The sequence below is a fragment of the Pteronotus mesoamericanus genome, unplaced genomic scaffold, assembly GCF_021234165.1.
Source record: "Pteronotus mesoamericanus isolate MK-2021 breed Mesoamerican mustached bat unplaced genomic scaffold, CSHL_Meso_final contig_214, whole genome shotgun sequence".
Classification (NCBI taxonomy): Eukaryota; Metazoa; Chordata; class Mammalia; order Chiroptera; family Mormoopidae; genus Pteronotus; species Pteronotus mesoamericanus.
The window spans coordinates 4,232,953-4,248,780 of NW_026555089.1; the positions used below are offsets into that span (position 1 = coordinate 4,232,953).

Below are 15,828 nucleotides of genomic sequence, written 5' to 3' on the forward strand. Positions count from 1 at the left end.
AAATAACCAAACCTCCGAGAAGCAGAGCTCAGTGTCTAGTGAGTGCTCAATGAACATAGTTATTATTATCATTAGCACAGTGTGGGGCACATAGTGGGCGTTCAGGAATGGTAGCCCTTGTATCACAGCCAAAGTTCTGGAATTGCGAGTCCTCTCTTCCCGCTCGGCTCCTGACTGTCCACAAATGAGGTTCCGAAGCCTCCATCCAGCATCTTCTCTGCCAGCACAGCCCCAGCCCCTTGCCCCAGCCGCCTTCCTGCCCTCCTGCCGCCCCTGCTCCAGCCACCGGAACCCCACTCGGTTCCCTGCTTACTTACCTCGGAGCCCGTGCTCCGCCTCTCCCTTCTGCCCGCAGCGCCCTCCCCTTCCCGTGGGGGATTTCACCGAAGCTGAGCTCCCGTGCTGCCTCCCCCCTGAACCCTTCCTCATTTTCCCACCTACCAGTGAGACCCGCACCGCAGCCCCTGGCAATGTCTCTGATCCTGGCACACAGGAAGTCATACTGTCATTTGGTAATTTGGTCTGTCGTCCACTAGGCTGTGAACTCTACCAGGCAGGGAACCGGGGCTGATTGTTTTCGTGTCCCCAGCGCCCGCTTGGCATGGAGTCCAGCCCACAGAGGGTATAAGCGGATGCTGGTCCCAGCCTGCCACCCACCTGTAACTGACTCAGGGGCTGGAGGCACTGCACACATGCGGGACATGTGGGATTGGCGAGGGCAGCTGAGCAGCAAGGTTTATAGAGGACCTCAGGGCAGCAGCAGGGTGAATATCTGAAACTGGGTCGGCAGGCTCAGGGCGCAGCCAGCCTAAACTAGGGGTCAGGGGCCCAGGGCTCCTTCACTCCCCCAGGGGCACAGTGTCAGCGGCATGATGTGAGACACCCCAGGAAAGTCCAGAGCATGGGGCTGGGCTCCCCTCCGTCAGGCCAGGACAGAGCTGGTGCTGAGGACCCCATCATTCTGACTGGGGTAGGGGTCTCGCAGACACCTTTAGGGGCCAGAGTTAAAAGGGGAGGGGCACAGCCCATCCAATGCGTCCATCTGGCGTGGCTACATGCCAGAAGGTAGAGTCCCACATGCAGAGCTCCCTCTAGGCTGCAGGAGGTGGGGGACCTGGGTGGGCAGGCGGGTGCAGCAGCAGGGGGCCCTGGGGAGCCTAGTCCAATGGCCCCTGGAAAATGAGGCGGACGCAGCCATGCTCGCCGGTGAGCCAGGCCCCACAGAAGGGGCAGGCGGCGTGGAAAGCGTGGGTGCCGTGAGGCAGCGGTGTCTGGGCCCAGTAGCGGGCAGTCTTCTCCGAGCAGACGTGGCCGCAGGGTGCAAAGGCATGGCTGGGCGGCCCGGGGTCCAGGCAGAGGCCGGCCTCCTGGCCCAGCCACAGGGGCACGTAGGGCCCCACAAGACGGCAGAGAGGACACTCGCGCTCCTGGGGGCCCCGCTCTCGCCGACAGCCCCAGCCATGGTAGCCGTGGACATGGCCGCAACGAACGTAGACCCAGGGCTGCTGCTTGTCAGGTGCTGTGCGGCCACGGGCGGGACTGGGGAAGGCCAGAGTGCTGAGGCCCACTGGGCACTGGGGCCGCGCTGCGTTCGCCTCCTGCCGCTGGGCCTCCAGCTGCTTCAGCGTCGGTGCCCGCAGCAGCCCTGCTGGCGTGCGCCACAGCAGCGTGGCCCCACACAGGTCGATGAGGGAGCCGTCCTGCAGCACGTTGGACTCATTTTCCACCTGCCAGGGGAACAGAAAGGACTTATTGCCCAAGAGGCCCCTAAGCCCCTCCTATCAGGCACCACCTCTCCAGCCTAGCCACCCATCCATTCCACTGAACGTCCCTGAAGAGGGAGCCCTGGACCCTCAGGGCAGGCTGGGGCAGAGGGGGGCATGGCTGGGGCAGGACTGGGGACTAGGCCAAAAAAGGGGAGGGCTGGGGCCGAGGAGCGGGGAGGACCAAGAAGCCACGTGGGAGGGCAGGCAGGTGCTCCCAGGCACACAGGGTCCCTCACTCTCAGAAGAGTGTGGGCCTTGGTCACCTCACCTGTCAAATCAGGAGGTCTGGACTTAAATGAAGTTTCTCTAAAATGTTTTCCTAGGCTCTTCCCTAATGGCAGGGCAGGAACCTCTATCTGAAACACTGGGGACTGAGGCCAAAGCAGCTGTCCCCCAGGGCTGTGGCTGAAGCACGAACTCCAGAGCTAGACGGCCTGCAGGTGAATTCCAGCCCCGCTGCTTATTAAATCTGTGTCCCCAGCGCCTCAGCCTCTGCGTCTTCACTCCCTTATCCTCCAGATGGATTCCACTTTCCTGTAGCCAATGCTTCTCATGAGTCAATCAAAGTAAATTTGGAACGTACCTGGAACTTAGTGTACACTAGTCCTGTACGCTTAGTGAAACATTCGTGGGGATAATTTTTTAAAATAATATTTCCCCAAATCTCCCAGTAGAATTGATGCTCTGGAAAGACAAGCCATGTTTTCCTTGCAGTTTTGCGTCTGCTTGCCTAACACATTCATACCCAGAAAGGGCTCTGCGTTGCCCATTTGAGGGACTTGGCCACACGACTTTAAGCAAGCCCCTACCTCTCTCTAGGACCCTCTCCCAGCTCCTAACATTAGTTCTCTGATCTGTACCATTCACTGTCACCTGTGGAGCATTCACTGTCACCTGTGTCGGAACTACTCCATGGACGCTTTCCCACTGGGAGGGGATAATAAAGCGAAGCCCGTCTGAATGTGACAGACACTTTACAAACTGCCAACGCTTTAGGCTGTAAGCTGCTCACACATAGGCCAAGTGTCACCCTCATAAGAGGGTGTGATTTTTTTTAGGCTGCCAGCATCCCGTACGCCATTTAGTGCTGCATGGTGTGTTTGTGGGTGCTCTGCTTCCTATTACCCCATGGGCCTCCAACAGGGATGATACTTGGGGACACTAGTCTGGTCCCCTCCATGCAGCAAGTGGCACGTGCCCCCAGATGGAGCCTGTTGGGGCACCCTGGTGAAGGAGGGCTGGAGATCATCTCCTGGCTTATGCAGGGGGGCGGGCATATGTAGGGGTCCTGGGAAGGAGAACTGGGTGGGGAGGAAGGGATGGCGCAGACCGCCTACCAGCTTCCCCCGCTGCTGTGCTGAGCGGCTGTCCCTCAGAGTATAGACGTTCCCACAGACGGAGATCTCTCGCCAGACGCCTGGCGCCGAGTCCTCGGAGAAGCCGCCCGCAGGGTGCATCACCAGGACCCCATTGGTGGTTAAGCCGTCCATCAGGCCGTCGGGGGTCCGCCATTTGGCTGCCCGCTCCTGGGACCACATGTGGGATCAGACCACACTGCCAAGGGGCCCCCAGCTGGTCATGAGCCAGGGGTGCTGCCCCTCTACCCTCGAGGTCAGAGGTGGCCCAGAGAGGGCTAAAATTGGCACTGCGGACCTTGGGCATCATCTGACCTCTCTGAACCTCACCTCGCTCACTTGTTAAGTGGGGTGCAAATCCCTGCATAGGTCAGTTATGATTACTGTGGGCTGGTCCGTCCCCCGCCATGTTGCCCTTCCCCGGCCTACCCCTCAGCTCACTCTCGGATGAAGCGCGGGTCCCTGCCTGGGGGCTCACTCACTCCAAGGAAGATGTTGCTGGAGGCATCGAAGCCAGCGGCATAGATGCGGGCAGTGTAGGGTGGCCGGCGGTCGCACAGGATGCGGCAGGCATAGCGGGAGATGGTGCTCTGGGCGGAGGGGCCTTCAGCCGCCCCTCCTCCAGGGGATGTGTCTGTTACCACAAAGTCAATCATGTTCTCTGTGGAGCGGCCGATCTGTGAGGAGGGGGAGGGCAGGCACGGGGTGCTGTGTTACAGGTCAGTCCCACGGTTCCTACCCCAGGGTTCCTGGCAGCTGCTCTGTGTGCAGTCACCAAACAAGGGGGCAGCACCATCCCAAGCACCCGGGTGGCTCCAAGTCCAAAGGCCAAGGTCCGGGCTTCTTCTTCATCTTCCCCAAAGGTCTGGGGAGGACCCCACTCAATAAAAACTAGTAGATCTGCTGATTGAACAGGGAAAGGGTGATACCCGAGGTCTGGGAGTGGTCACATATCAGCAGCAAAGAGTGAATTTTTAGTGTTTACTGTCTGTCAGGCACCATGCTATGCATTTTATGCTCAATATCTCAGTTAAGCTTCCCAGCAATTCCATGTGTAGGTACTACTCGGGGCCCCACCAGAGCAATGAGATAACCAAGGCCTAGAGAGGTTAGGTGACTCTTGCCCAAGGTCACCCAGCGAGTAAGCAATGGAGCTGCAGTCTGAACCCTGGAGGTGCGACTCTCACACCGCCCTCTGCACCCCTACACTGCATGCCCTCCCACAGCTGGGGAGCCCTGCCTGGGGTTTGAATCCTGATACAGCTGCTACTTGCTGCACGACTCCGGGAAGCCAACAGCCCCCGCTGGGATGTGCTGCTTCCTCATGTGAAGTGGTCGGCTGCACTGCGGGCCCCGAAGCACCTTCCCCACGGCTTTAGTCCTCCAGTCGCACCCTGGAAGGCCTGCGGAGCTGAGCATTGAGCCGGGTGGCCAGGGGGCCTGTGGAGGGACCCAAGCATACCTGGAACATGTCTGTGTCACTGTCATGTGTGTACTCAACTATGACCGAATGGCTCCGGGACAGTGTGTACGAGATGCTGTGCTGGCCCCGGTTACTCAGTGCCTGGTGGGGAGAAAGGGGAAGTTACTTCCCAGAGCGTGTGGCCATGAGAAGTGTGAGCCTTTGACCTAGAAGCTGGAGCCCGAGGCCAGCAGCCACTCCCGGGGAAGGATGGCTCCCCCCTTTGTGGAGGATGTCGGTGCAGCCGGCACTCTGTACGTGTTACCTCATTTGCTCCCTTCAGCCACCCCAGCAAGGAGGCGTGGTTCTCATCTGCATTTTGCAGCTGAAGGAACTGCATGCAGCTCAGAGAGGAGAAGAAACTGGCCTAAAGTCGCAGAGCTGGAAATAGCAGAGCTCCAATTCTAACCCAAAGGCTTTTTCTTTGTCATTGCTGTGTGACTGTCACATCCCCTCTCTGAGTCCTGACTGCCTCTAACATGATGCTGATCATTTCCATCCAATGGATGGGGTCTGGTGGCCAAGGAAATGTTTTGCAAACTGCAAAGGACTGTGCACACTGCAAAGGCTCTCCATCAGCGCCACGTCTCTGGCAGCCCAAGAGGCAGTGAGCATAGACACAGTGGGCTCCCCGGCTCCAGCGGGGCTTGGGCAGGGAGGGCAGGGCCAGCGGCCAGGTGCTGGGCTGGGCTGCTTGCCTTGGAGACGAGTGGCGTGGAGATATGGTGCATGACGTCTGGCTTCACTCCGTTGGCATGTGGCCGGCGGCTCAGTGCCAGGCGACTTCGCCGGCGGCCCTTGTCCCCGTTTGACAGACATCCATTGTAGCTGTGGATATGGGCAGTTAAGAAGAAAAGGTTGAAGGGACAGAGAGAGAACGTGAGGCCTTGAAAGACTAGAAGGAACTGCCAACTTCTGGGCAGATCCTACCTTGATAAGCAAGCCCTTAGAACCACCCCAAAACAGAAGACCCTACTACATATCAAATCGGTGCCTTTAGGAAGCAGGCTGGGGTCAGAACCTCTTCAAAAGGACTTTTGTTCAATTAATCAGAGTTTCCTGAACCCCTGAGCTATGCCCAGCCAGGTGCTGGGCGCTGGGGTGATGTAAGCGATGTACCACAGGTCAGTTCTGTGCCTCCTGGTAGGGGAAGGAGGTCCTCAGCTTTTCAAGGAAACCAGGTGTCACCTGCCATGACCCGGGAACAAGACAAGTGCACTACAGGCCTAGAGGCAGGAGAAGGGAATTCTGGCCCCCAGATCAGGTTTCTAGGAGAGGGAACACCCATACTGGGCCTTGAAGAACTGGAAAGGAGTCACCTTTAGCAAATTGCCATTTATTACATCACAAGTACTACTGGAAACCAGAATGACAGAAAAAAAAATAATAAACCCACAACGCCACAACCTCCACATATCCATTTGCATTGAAATTCTACCTTCCTTTCCAGCTCTTGTCCAGAGGGAATGGGGTGCAAGGCAAAGGTGGGGAGAGTCCCAGGCTTGATCGCTGTCACGCACCGGAGCCTCCCGTTGCGCCCCGTACTTCGCATTATCAGTTACCTAACGGAATCTGTGCAACGTCCTGCCGGGCCAGTGTCTTTCTTCCCACTTTACGAATGAGGAAAATTGAGGCTCAGGGAGGTAAAATGACTTGCCTGAGGTCCCAGGCTAGTAAGTTAGAAAGTCTAGATTTGAACTCGGGTCTGCCCGACCCCAGCCTCTCTTGCAGAAGCCATTTTAAGAGGGAGGGCTCACCCTGAGCACAGCCCCGAGGCTGGCAGAGTCTGAGATCAGGGAAGGCTGACTCAGGTGGTAAAGTGCAATAGGAGAAGATGAGGTGGGTGGAACGGCCCTGGAAACCAGGCTGAGAAGTCTGACTTTATTCTATAAGCAGTGCAGAGCGACGGAAGATCTGACAGGGTGAAGAGCTGCCAAATACAGCCGGGGAACACTTGAATCAGAATCTTTTGGTGAGCTGGTCAAAACACAGATTCGCTGGCCCCTCCCGTGGACGTTCTGATTCTGCAGCTTTGGGATGGGTCTGTCACTGGGCACTTTCAGTGAGCTCTCCAGGTGGCTCTGATGTACGGACAGTGTGGGCTTCACGGCTCTGCAGAGAACCACCAGCTGGCCCTTGGGCCTTCACTGTCCCCCATCAGTGGCCTCACTCTCAGCTGCAAAGCCAGCTCTGCCTTTGGGACACCAAGCAGCTGCTATTCTTATGCAAACAACTCTTAGAGAGACATCACTCTTGCTCTTGTAAGTTCTTTCCACGCGTGGGGGTGGGGCAGTTCAGGACACGGGCCTGGCCGAAATCATGCTTGTCCATTTCTTAGGTGACCTCCATAGAATGGGGCTAACCTACCAGGACCTATCTCATGGATTCATTGTGAGAACTAAATGAGATAAAGCATTTAAAAATGGTTGGCATAGAGTGCGGCATATATATATATATATATATATATATATATATATATCAAAACCTGGATAAATGTTAGCTATTATTATTATTATTATTATTATTACTTTTTTATCCTCACCTGAGGACATTTTTTCATTGTTTTTAGAGAAGGAGAAAGAGAGAGAGGGAGAGAGAAGGAGGGGGAGAGAGAGAGAGGGAGGGAGAAACACTCATTGCCTTCTTGTGTGCGCCCCAACAGGGGATCAGACCACAACCTGGGTATGTGCCCTGACTGGGAATGGAACCCATGACCTTCCTGTCCATGGGATGAAGCTCCAACCAACTGTGCCATGCTGGCCGGGACATGTCAACAAGCAGCAGCCATTATTATTTCTACAAAATCATCATAATGACAACATAGCCTATCAGATATTTCCTTCCGGGCAGACGGCAGAGGGAAAGGTCAAAAGGAGCGATGGATGGGGCCAGAAGAGGGATCTGTGCCTGGGGGAAGTGCGAAGTGGGCGTCGCAGGGATCCCGTCAGGCAGAGACAAGGAAGGGACGAGGTCTACCCGGCCACCAACTCACAGTGCTTCCTCTCAGCCAGCCTCAGTGTGCTCATCTGCAGCATGAGGGTCAGCTGTGGCTTAGGGAAAGTGCGCTAGACCTACAGTAAGAAAGACCTGGGTCCAAATCCCAGCCCTGCCACTTACCAGCTGTGTGCCCTTGGACCAGTCACTTCCCCTCTCTGAGCCTCGGTTTCCTCACCTCCTTCCTCACAGCATCTTTGTGAAGATTGAAATGAAATAATGTCCATGAAAGGGCTTGGCACAGTCCTGCCTCCCAGAACGCTTGATACGTGCCAGGCACTGTTCTATGTGTTTACAGAAATCACCTTGTTCATTCCTTCCAAAAACCCTCTGAGGTATCATCATCATCCCCATTTGTAAAAGGGGAAAACGGAGGCACAGGGAAGTTAAACAACTGGCAGAGGCAGGATTTGAACCAAGCAATTTTGATGGAGAACCAGAGTTCTTAATCTCAAACCACACACACACACTAGGTGCTTTATGAAAGGCCGTGGTGTTACTGTTTTCTGATCAGACACTTAAGTGGGCAATTAAGAGTTCTCTCGGTAATTTATGAAAAATAGGAAGATAAAAATAACAAGTATGAATCAAGGAGGGTTTGGTTAATTCTGTCTCTCAGCTGGGAAGGTAAGGAGGGACAAAGAGCAGAAGAAGGCAGAGAGAACTGGGGGCCTTGGTCTGGTTGCCCTGCGGGGTGCCTGGTGCCCCACCCCACCTGGACTAGGGATGCTCACCCCAGGACGATGAGTTCACCATACTTGATGGGTTCCTCGCCTGGCTGTGCATCTTCACCAGGAGAAGAGAGGACGCAAGAGCCCTGGTTCCCAGGGTGCTGGAGGTCTGAGGTTCGGGGGGACCCCACTTCAGGGTTTCCTTCCAGCACCATTCTGGGCAAAATGGGAGAGGGAAAAGGATTTTGCAGCCTCCCATCCCAACCCTCCTCAGTGCTGGCTCTGGCCTGCTGCAGGGCCACCTAGGCTAAGGCCAGAATGACCTTTCACCGCCTTTGTTGCTATGGCAACCACTTCACCTCTGCCTCTCCTAAACTGCCCTGGGTTGCTGGGATACCAGGGAAGGAAGTTGATAGGTGGGATGGAACCAAGAGGGAGAAGCCACACAGGAGGGTCAGACAATTTGGTGGGGCCAGAGGAATGAACCAACTTGGGGTGGCCAGAGGCTTCTTTTTGGCCGCGACCCCAGTCTGGGATGTTCTTGGAAGAGGGGCACCCTAGGAGTTGGAGGCCCTTACTCCTTATCTTAGACTCAGTTCCTGGGTTTAGCTGTCAGCCACAGGACCTCTAAGTAACCCTTTTGTCAGGTTCTTGGAATTTGTCTGTCCTTAATCTTTCTGCCCCTTTTTGCAGGTCTGGCCTCTGTCTCTATTCTCAATGACTCTCCGCCCTCCCCGCCTCTGTCTTTTTCCTCATCTTTCTTCCCACCTTCTCCCCCATCTCCCCTTGTCTGGCCACCTCCACCTTCCTATCCATCTGCCTCAGTCTCCGCTTCTTGCCCCTGTCCTGCAGGCAGGCCTCTGGGCCCCTCCCGGGTGCGCGCCCCTTTCCTCCCTCAGGTGTCTGTCTGCAGTCCCCGGGCTGCCCGGGTCTCTGGAGGCCTGTTGGGGCGGTGCTCCCCCCTCCAGCTCCGGCTGCAGTATAACCCATCTCCGCAGGAAGCCTGTTTGGAAATCCCCGCGCAAGAGGGGCTGCGCTAGGGCAGGCCCGCGCCCCGCGCCCGGGGCAGGCACAATGACGGCCCAGCGCATACGCAGATACACACCCGGCGGCCCCTCGACACAAACACGCGCGTGCACGCACAGTCCCGCACAGCCCAAGCCCCGCGAGCAGTGCCAGGACGGGTGCAAAGCCCACCCTGGCTCTTCAACAGCAGGCGTTAGCGCCCAAACAAGCCTCTGGCGCCCGCCCTCGAGCCCACTCCCCTTGCCACCCCCAAACACGCAAACACGCCCCCCGCGCCCGCCAGGGCCCGCCCGACGCAGCCCCCGCCCCGTCCGCCCCGGCGGCCTCACCTGGCCGCGCTCCGCGATCCGCTCGGCGCTGCTCCCTCCGCGCCTCGCCCCTGCTCGGCCCCGGAGCCGCTGCGGCGGGATGGGCCCGGCCCGCGGCGGCTCCGCGTTGCCTCGTCACGGGGACACCCGGGGCTGAGGGAGGGGGGACGAGCACTAACCTCCACGCTCCACCCTCTGTCCCGCTGCCCCGCCCCTCTGGCCCCGCCTCCAGGGGAGCCCCGCCCCACACTAGACTCCACCCCCTTGCGGCGAAGCTTAACCCTAATGGTCTGAGCTCCGCCCCTCTGGGAAGACCACGCCCTTATACCGACTCCGCCCTCGACACTGGAAGCCCCACCCACCGCTGTCTCAGAAAGTCGGGCGACTGCGGTTGCGGATTCGGGGGCTTCTGGATATCCAAGTTTGTGCTCCACAGATCCCGCATTCATTTACAGGGACTTCCCGGGTTCTCCCAGAGGCCCACTATCCTCCACCGCAGTCTAGGGCCTTCGCGCGCGGCAGGAGGCCCCTTTCCCCACCTTAGGCCGGGGACTCTCCACCTGCCGTCGGAGACCCGGCCTTCCACGTGGGGAACCCGCAGGATTAGAGGAGAGAGGGGAGCGGGAAGGAGAGTGAGAAAGAAAACACTAGAGGAGGCGTAGGAGTGGGTGTGCGTCAGCAGGGAGGCCGCGGAAAGCCGATGCATTTGAAGGGAGTCGCCACCTTCCAGCCCAACGAGGCCCCTTTCTTGCTGGTTGACCTCTGGCTGGTTCTGGGGCCTCTGGTGGCCAGGAACACCTCCCTCCCGCCCGCCAGCACGTACACATCACGCGAGATGGAGATGCCACAAAGGGGACGGAAAGCTCTGAGGGTGTGCAACCCCTTCCGAACCTGGGCTTCCGAGGTAGCTCATCTGTCAGTCTGTGCCAGGTGCTATCCACTATATTTTGAGCAAAATAAGCCTTTTAATTGATCTGATAATCGTCCATTTTACAGATGAGAAAACAGATTTACAACCTGACTCGGTCATGGTTAATACGCTAGAAAGGAGCCAAAAGTGGGCCTCAGCTATGTGACTCCAAAGTCTGGACTTCTAACTTGCTTACCTTGTGGTGACTAGGAACGGCAGGGTGGGGCTCCGAAGCGCTGAGCAGGAGAGACGCAGGGGTGCGTCAGACAAGATCCACATCCGGGGTGTCCAACCTTTTGGTGTCTCTGGGACACGCTGGAAGAAGAGTTCTTTTTTGGGGCCACGCATTAAATACATTGTGACGTATAATCACAAAAAAATCTCATACTGTTTTAAGTAAATTAATGATTTTTGTCTTGGGCCGCATTTATAGCCAACCCGAGCCTCATGAGGCCCGCAGGCCCCAGGTTGGACACCCCCATGTAAGTCATTATCTCTTGGTCTGTTTGGAGCCGTAATCAAGAGCTGGGGGAAGCTCAGAGGATGAATTCTTAACCTGCATCTTTGGAGTGAGTGTGTGTTCTACTGAGGGAATCGAGGAAGATTGCACAGAGGAGAAAACCTTCGGGCCCCGGTCATGAAGGACAAGTGAGCTTGCCCACAGCTTCCTGAGAGGGAGAATCCTTCCCCCCACCCCCAACTTGTTGCTTGTAAAGCTCCCAGTCTCTGAGACCCCCTCGGCCCCACCACATCCACTCACCCCACTAACTCCCCCACCTAAAAATAGTCCAGGATACCAACTGCTTTGCCAGCTGTTCTGGGGCCCCATCAGTCAGATGAAACAAGAAAGCTGCCGACAGCAAGTCCTTTAGGGACACAGGCACTCATTAATCAAAGAGAAACTCCCTGAGAGGCGACCGCTGAGCAGGCTGGACTGCTGGGCTGCCGGCAGCAGGTCACACAAATCCAGCGCCACCAGACGGCTTCCATCCCTGGAGACCTACAGCATGTCCTCTTCCATGCCAGGCATGCCCAGCCACGTTAGGACACGGTCACTAGGACGGTCTCACTCCCTTGTGCACTCCCCGCTTCTGGCACTTTGCCCACCAGAGCAGACCCTGAGCGAACATGCGCTGAATTACTACTAGGTACCTCAGTTTACAAATGAGAAAAATGAGGCCTTTTTCCCCCCCTTTTTTTTTGGCAGTGGAGAGATACTTGTCCTGGATCACACAGCAAGGCAAGTGTGGAGTGAGGTTTGACTGGAGCCCAGGGCTGCCGCCTGGCACTAGACTATGGAGAGGCAAGGCTAAGGGTAGTTTCTCCCGCGGCGGAGCGCTGGGATCCGCTGGGACCAGAGCTGCGGGGTGAGCACAGCCAGGCCCTTAGGGCCCAGGAGCTGCTGTGGGTCTCATCCCAGCAGCGCCCAGATGGGGGAGAAGGAGGGGGTGTTGGGACACCAAGCGTCCAAGCTTCAGCCTTGGTCTCCGGCTCTTAGTCCCATGTTCTGTGCCAAGAAATTTACCTTCTAAATCTCTCTCATCTCAGTTTCCTTATTTATAAAATGGGAATAATGATGATGATGATGATGATGATGATGCACACATGGTGTGGCTCAGTGGATGGAGCGCCAACCTGCAAACCAAAGGATCACCGGTTCAATTCCCAGTCAGGGCACATGCCTGGGTTGCAGAACAGGTCCCTGGTGGGGGGTCCGTAAGAGGCAGCCACGCGCTGATATTTCTCTCCCTCTCTTTCTCTCTCCCTTCCCTTCTGTCTAAAAATAAATAGATAAAATCTTTAAAAATAATAATAATATCTACCTGTAGTGGGATAAACATTTATAACATTGTTCTGAAATCTCTTTGTTCAGCGTCGCCCTTCTCTCTCCTCAATCTAGATCTTGACCCTATTGCTTCAAAAAAAAAAAAAAGTGGGGGACAAAAAAAGGAAGAAGACACAACCTTTATTTCTTTCATTCTTGGGTTCAGGTGCCTAGAAACGAAGGGCTGGCATAAAATTTGGAAGGATATTTGTGTATGTGTTTGAGAAAGGATGTTGAAAAACAAAACAAATTAAAAACAACAACGGCAAACTCTTTCTGTGCTCAGAGATTCGGAGAGGAGAGAAGAAAGAGCTAAGGTGCCGGACTCAGCCTTGTTGTAGGAGGGAGGGTGGGGCTGGGGATCTGGGGATCCAAACCTCATTCCCTCAGAGTCCGAATTTGATTGCATCAATTTGTGAAGCATTTTATGTCCCAGAACACTGTTGAAAACAATAAAGAAATCAGCTGGCAATGAGTGGAACTTAACAATGGGTGTGGTCAGGGAAGGAGCCAGCCAAGGAGGGCCTTGCCCAAACCACCGTCATCCCGGGGTGACCGCGGGCATACCCAAGGCGACATCCCTTGAAGACCAAGGACAGAGAACAGTGGAATGGACTTCACTGAAATAATCCAGCCAGTCACTAAACAAGCCCTGGGTCGGGGGGGCGGGGGGCGGATAAGACCCTTGGGGAGGGGCTATGACCAGTATTGAGTTACTACAATTTATTATCTAAAATCTTCAGTTTTCATAAAAAAATTATGTCATGCGAGGAAGTGAGAAAGGATGACCTGCAGACCGGGGAAAGAAGCAGGCAGCTATCGTCAGGATGTGGGAAAATCGGCACCCGCATGCACTGCTGTGGGCCTGTAAAATGGCGTGGCCACCTGCGAGAATTGTCTGGCAGTGCCTCCTACAAATAAAGTTACTAGGGGACCCAAAAAGTTCACCCCTAGGTGTATCCCCAGAGAAATGAAAACATGTCCACACAAAAACCCGTACACAGTATTCAGGGCTGCATTGTCCGTAATAGTTAAAAGATGGAAACAACCCAAATGTCCATTAATTGTTGAAGGGATAAATAAAATGTAGCATATCTATACAATGGAATATGATTCAGTCATAAAAAGAAACAAACTACTGATACATGCTACAACCTTGAAAACATTGTGGATGAATCTTGAAAACATTAAGCTAAGTGAAAGAAGTCAGTCACAAAAGACCACATGTTACATGACTCACTTTATAGGAAATGTAAGAATAGGAAAATCTAGAGACAAATAGAGTAGGGCTGGGGTGAATGGCAGAATGAAGGGTGACACTTTTTCAGGTGATGAAAATGCCCCAAAATTCACTGGAGTGGTGATTACACATATCCGTGAAGATACTAAAAACCACTAAACTGTACACTTTAAGTGAGTGAGTTGTATGACATGTGAATTATATCTCAAAACGGCTCTGTAAAATATATATGTGTATATATATATATATATATGTATATATATAACAAAGAGCTAAGAAAAAAAAAAGCCAAACACATACAATGACATTATGCTGTATGAGTCCCCTGATATAAAGTTCAGAAATGGCCCAAACTAAGCTATATTGGTTCATGATGCACACATAGGTGGTAAAAATGAAGAAAGGCAGGGAAGTCAATAGCATAAAAATCAGGTCGGGGGTTGTAATAGAGAAGAAGCACTTGGAGACTCTTAGGGTGCTGTCCAAGGTGCTGCTCAGTTTCTTGACTAAGTGGAACTTGGGTGCTCATTTTGTAATAGTGTGTTAAGCTGCACATTTATGTTGTATGAGCTTTCTGTTTGTTTATAATATTTCATAATGAGAAGAATGTTAAAAATACAATGAGCTGGTTCAATCGAGCTCTCACACTGCAATTTGAATGAGTAAGGGTTTGTTCCAGGTAAAAGGGCAGGAGGTAGAGGGGGCTGGTGAAGCCGTGACAGCCATGGCCAGAGTGAGTGACAGGGGGCAGAACCAAGGGGAGCTGAGGAAGCCAGGGAGAATAAATAGGGTGGCAGGGCAGGTGCACAGAGAGAAGCAAAAGCCATGGGAGGGGCTAGAAAGACTCCCTAGAGCTTCAAATCCAGATAGCCTCTGGTTTGTTCCTTTACACATTCATCAACAATGCTATCAAATACCTACTTTGGGCCATCCCAGTGAACCTGCTTCTCCCTAGCCCCAAAGATGCGTCCCTGCCAATCACGTTTATCTCTGTAACATAATCCCCTGGTCACAGCAGAAAGAAGGGGCGTGCCAACCTGACCCAGGCTGGGCCAACCGCATTCCATCTGTTGGGAGTTTGGAGTGGAAATTCAGAGATGGCCATGTGTAAGTAAAGGGTGGGGAGTGTGGAGGACCCAAAGATAGATCATACCCAGCCTGGCTTGCTCTGGGCCAGGCTCTCTTCTAAGTGCTCTACCTGAATTAACTAATTTCTTGCCAGGCAGATACTATTATTAGCCCCATGCTACTAGCAAGGAAACAAAGCACAGGAGAGTTAATTATCTATCCAAGGTTTTACAGCTAGTAAATCAAAGGGCCAGCTTGGTTCCAGAGTCTTGATCAAGGCTAATAGATTGAGTATTATAAAGAACTAAGCCGTCAGAGGCAGGAACAATCACATTTAATTAGTGGGAGCTTAATGAGAATTCATAATTTTACAACTCTCACAGTTTACAGTGTGGTCTTACATGGATCATCTCCTTTTAATAGATGAGGCAGTACAGAATCATAAATGCCACAAGATCTAGCATCAGATAATCCCAATATTTGTTTCTCAGCCCTGTCACATACAGGATAGGTGGTTTGGGACCCCTTTTTGGTGTCTCAATGCTTATTTGTAAAAGGGGTAGAATAAAACATCCATTATGAGGATTAAACGAGATAATGCCCTTAGCACAGAGCCTGGCATGTAGCAAGTACTCAAAAAAAAAAAAGTTGAATGATATGCAGTGATATCATAAACACAAATGATGTATTAAACACATTCTGAGCCTGTTAAGCCTCACAACAGCTCTGTGAAAGTTTTGTCCTCATTGTACAGTTAATGACTGACTCGATGCCAGGCGTCTTCTAAAGCACTTTGCTAACTCCCGCCTCACAACAATTCCTAGGGGTAGGTGCTACGTATTTTAATCCTCATTGTACAGGGGAGGAAACCAAGTTTAAACTAACTTGATCAATTTCACAGGCAGCAAGAGGAGCAGCCGGGCATTTGCTTTCAGAGCCTGTACTCTTAACCATACCGCCTGTTAACAACAGGCGAGAACACAGGCTCAGGGAGCAAAGAGATTGTTTCTACACCTAGGAACGAGCTCCAGGCTCATTTCAAACCCAAGGATAGTCGCCGCGTCCAGCAGATGGCGCTCCAGCGCACCGCAATCTCCGGGATTTGCAGGAGCGGTCAAAACTACCATACCCACAATGCTATGCGGACATAAGGGTCCTTCTCTAGCTTAGTTGTCTGAAGTACTGCCTGTGCGCTCCAGAAGG

General features: G+C 53.7%; 1 protein-coding gene across 4 annotated transcripts; it reads right to left on the minus strand.

Annotated features, from left to right (window-relative positions):
• Nucleotides 1-80: 80 nt before the first annotated feature.
• Nucleotides 81-9,723, minus strand: PELI3 (pellino E3 ubiquitin protein ligase family member 3). 4 transcript variants are annotated; one of them, XM_054570564.1, is made up of 8 exons: nt 9,604-9,723; nt 8,312-8,464; nt 7,701-7,772; nt 5,282-5,411; nt 4,584-4,685; nt 3,604-3,798; nt 3,104-3,292; nt 81-1,727 (listed from the first exon to the last, which is right to left on the minus strand). In XM_054570564.1, the coding sequence occupies exons 2-8, from the start codon at nt 8,461-8,463 to the stop codon at nt 1,158-1,160; spliced, it is 1,410 nt and encodes a 469-aa protein (XP_054426539.1). In that variant the 5' UTR covers nt 8,464; nt 9,604-9,723; the 3' UTR covers nt 81-1,157. The 4 variants fall into 4 exon arrangements, with proteins under 4 accessions (XP_054426539.1, XP_054426541.1, XP_054426542.1 ...); XM_054570566.1 differs by lacking the exon at nt 7,701-7,772; XM_054570567.1 differs by lacking the exon at nt 3,104-3,292.
• Nucleotides 9,724-15,828: the final 6,105 nt, after the last annotated feature.

Excerpts from the sequence above, each read along its gene's own strand:
- PELI3 (XM_054570564.1), bottom strand. The coding sequence starts at position 8,463 with ATGGTGCTGGAAGGAAACCCTGAAGTGGGGTCCCCCCGAACCTCAGAC. Across the intron at positions 3,799-4,583 it reads GTGACACAGACATGTTCCAG|ATCGGCCGCTCCACAGAGAA; the intron begins GTATGCTTGGGT and ends CCCTCCTCACAG. Across the intron at positions 3,293-3,603 it reads CCAGCAACATCTTCCTTGGA|GAGCGGGCAGCCAAATGGCG; the intron begins GTGAGTGAGCCC and ends ATGTGGTCCCAG.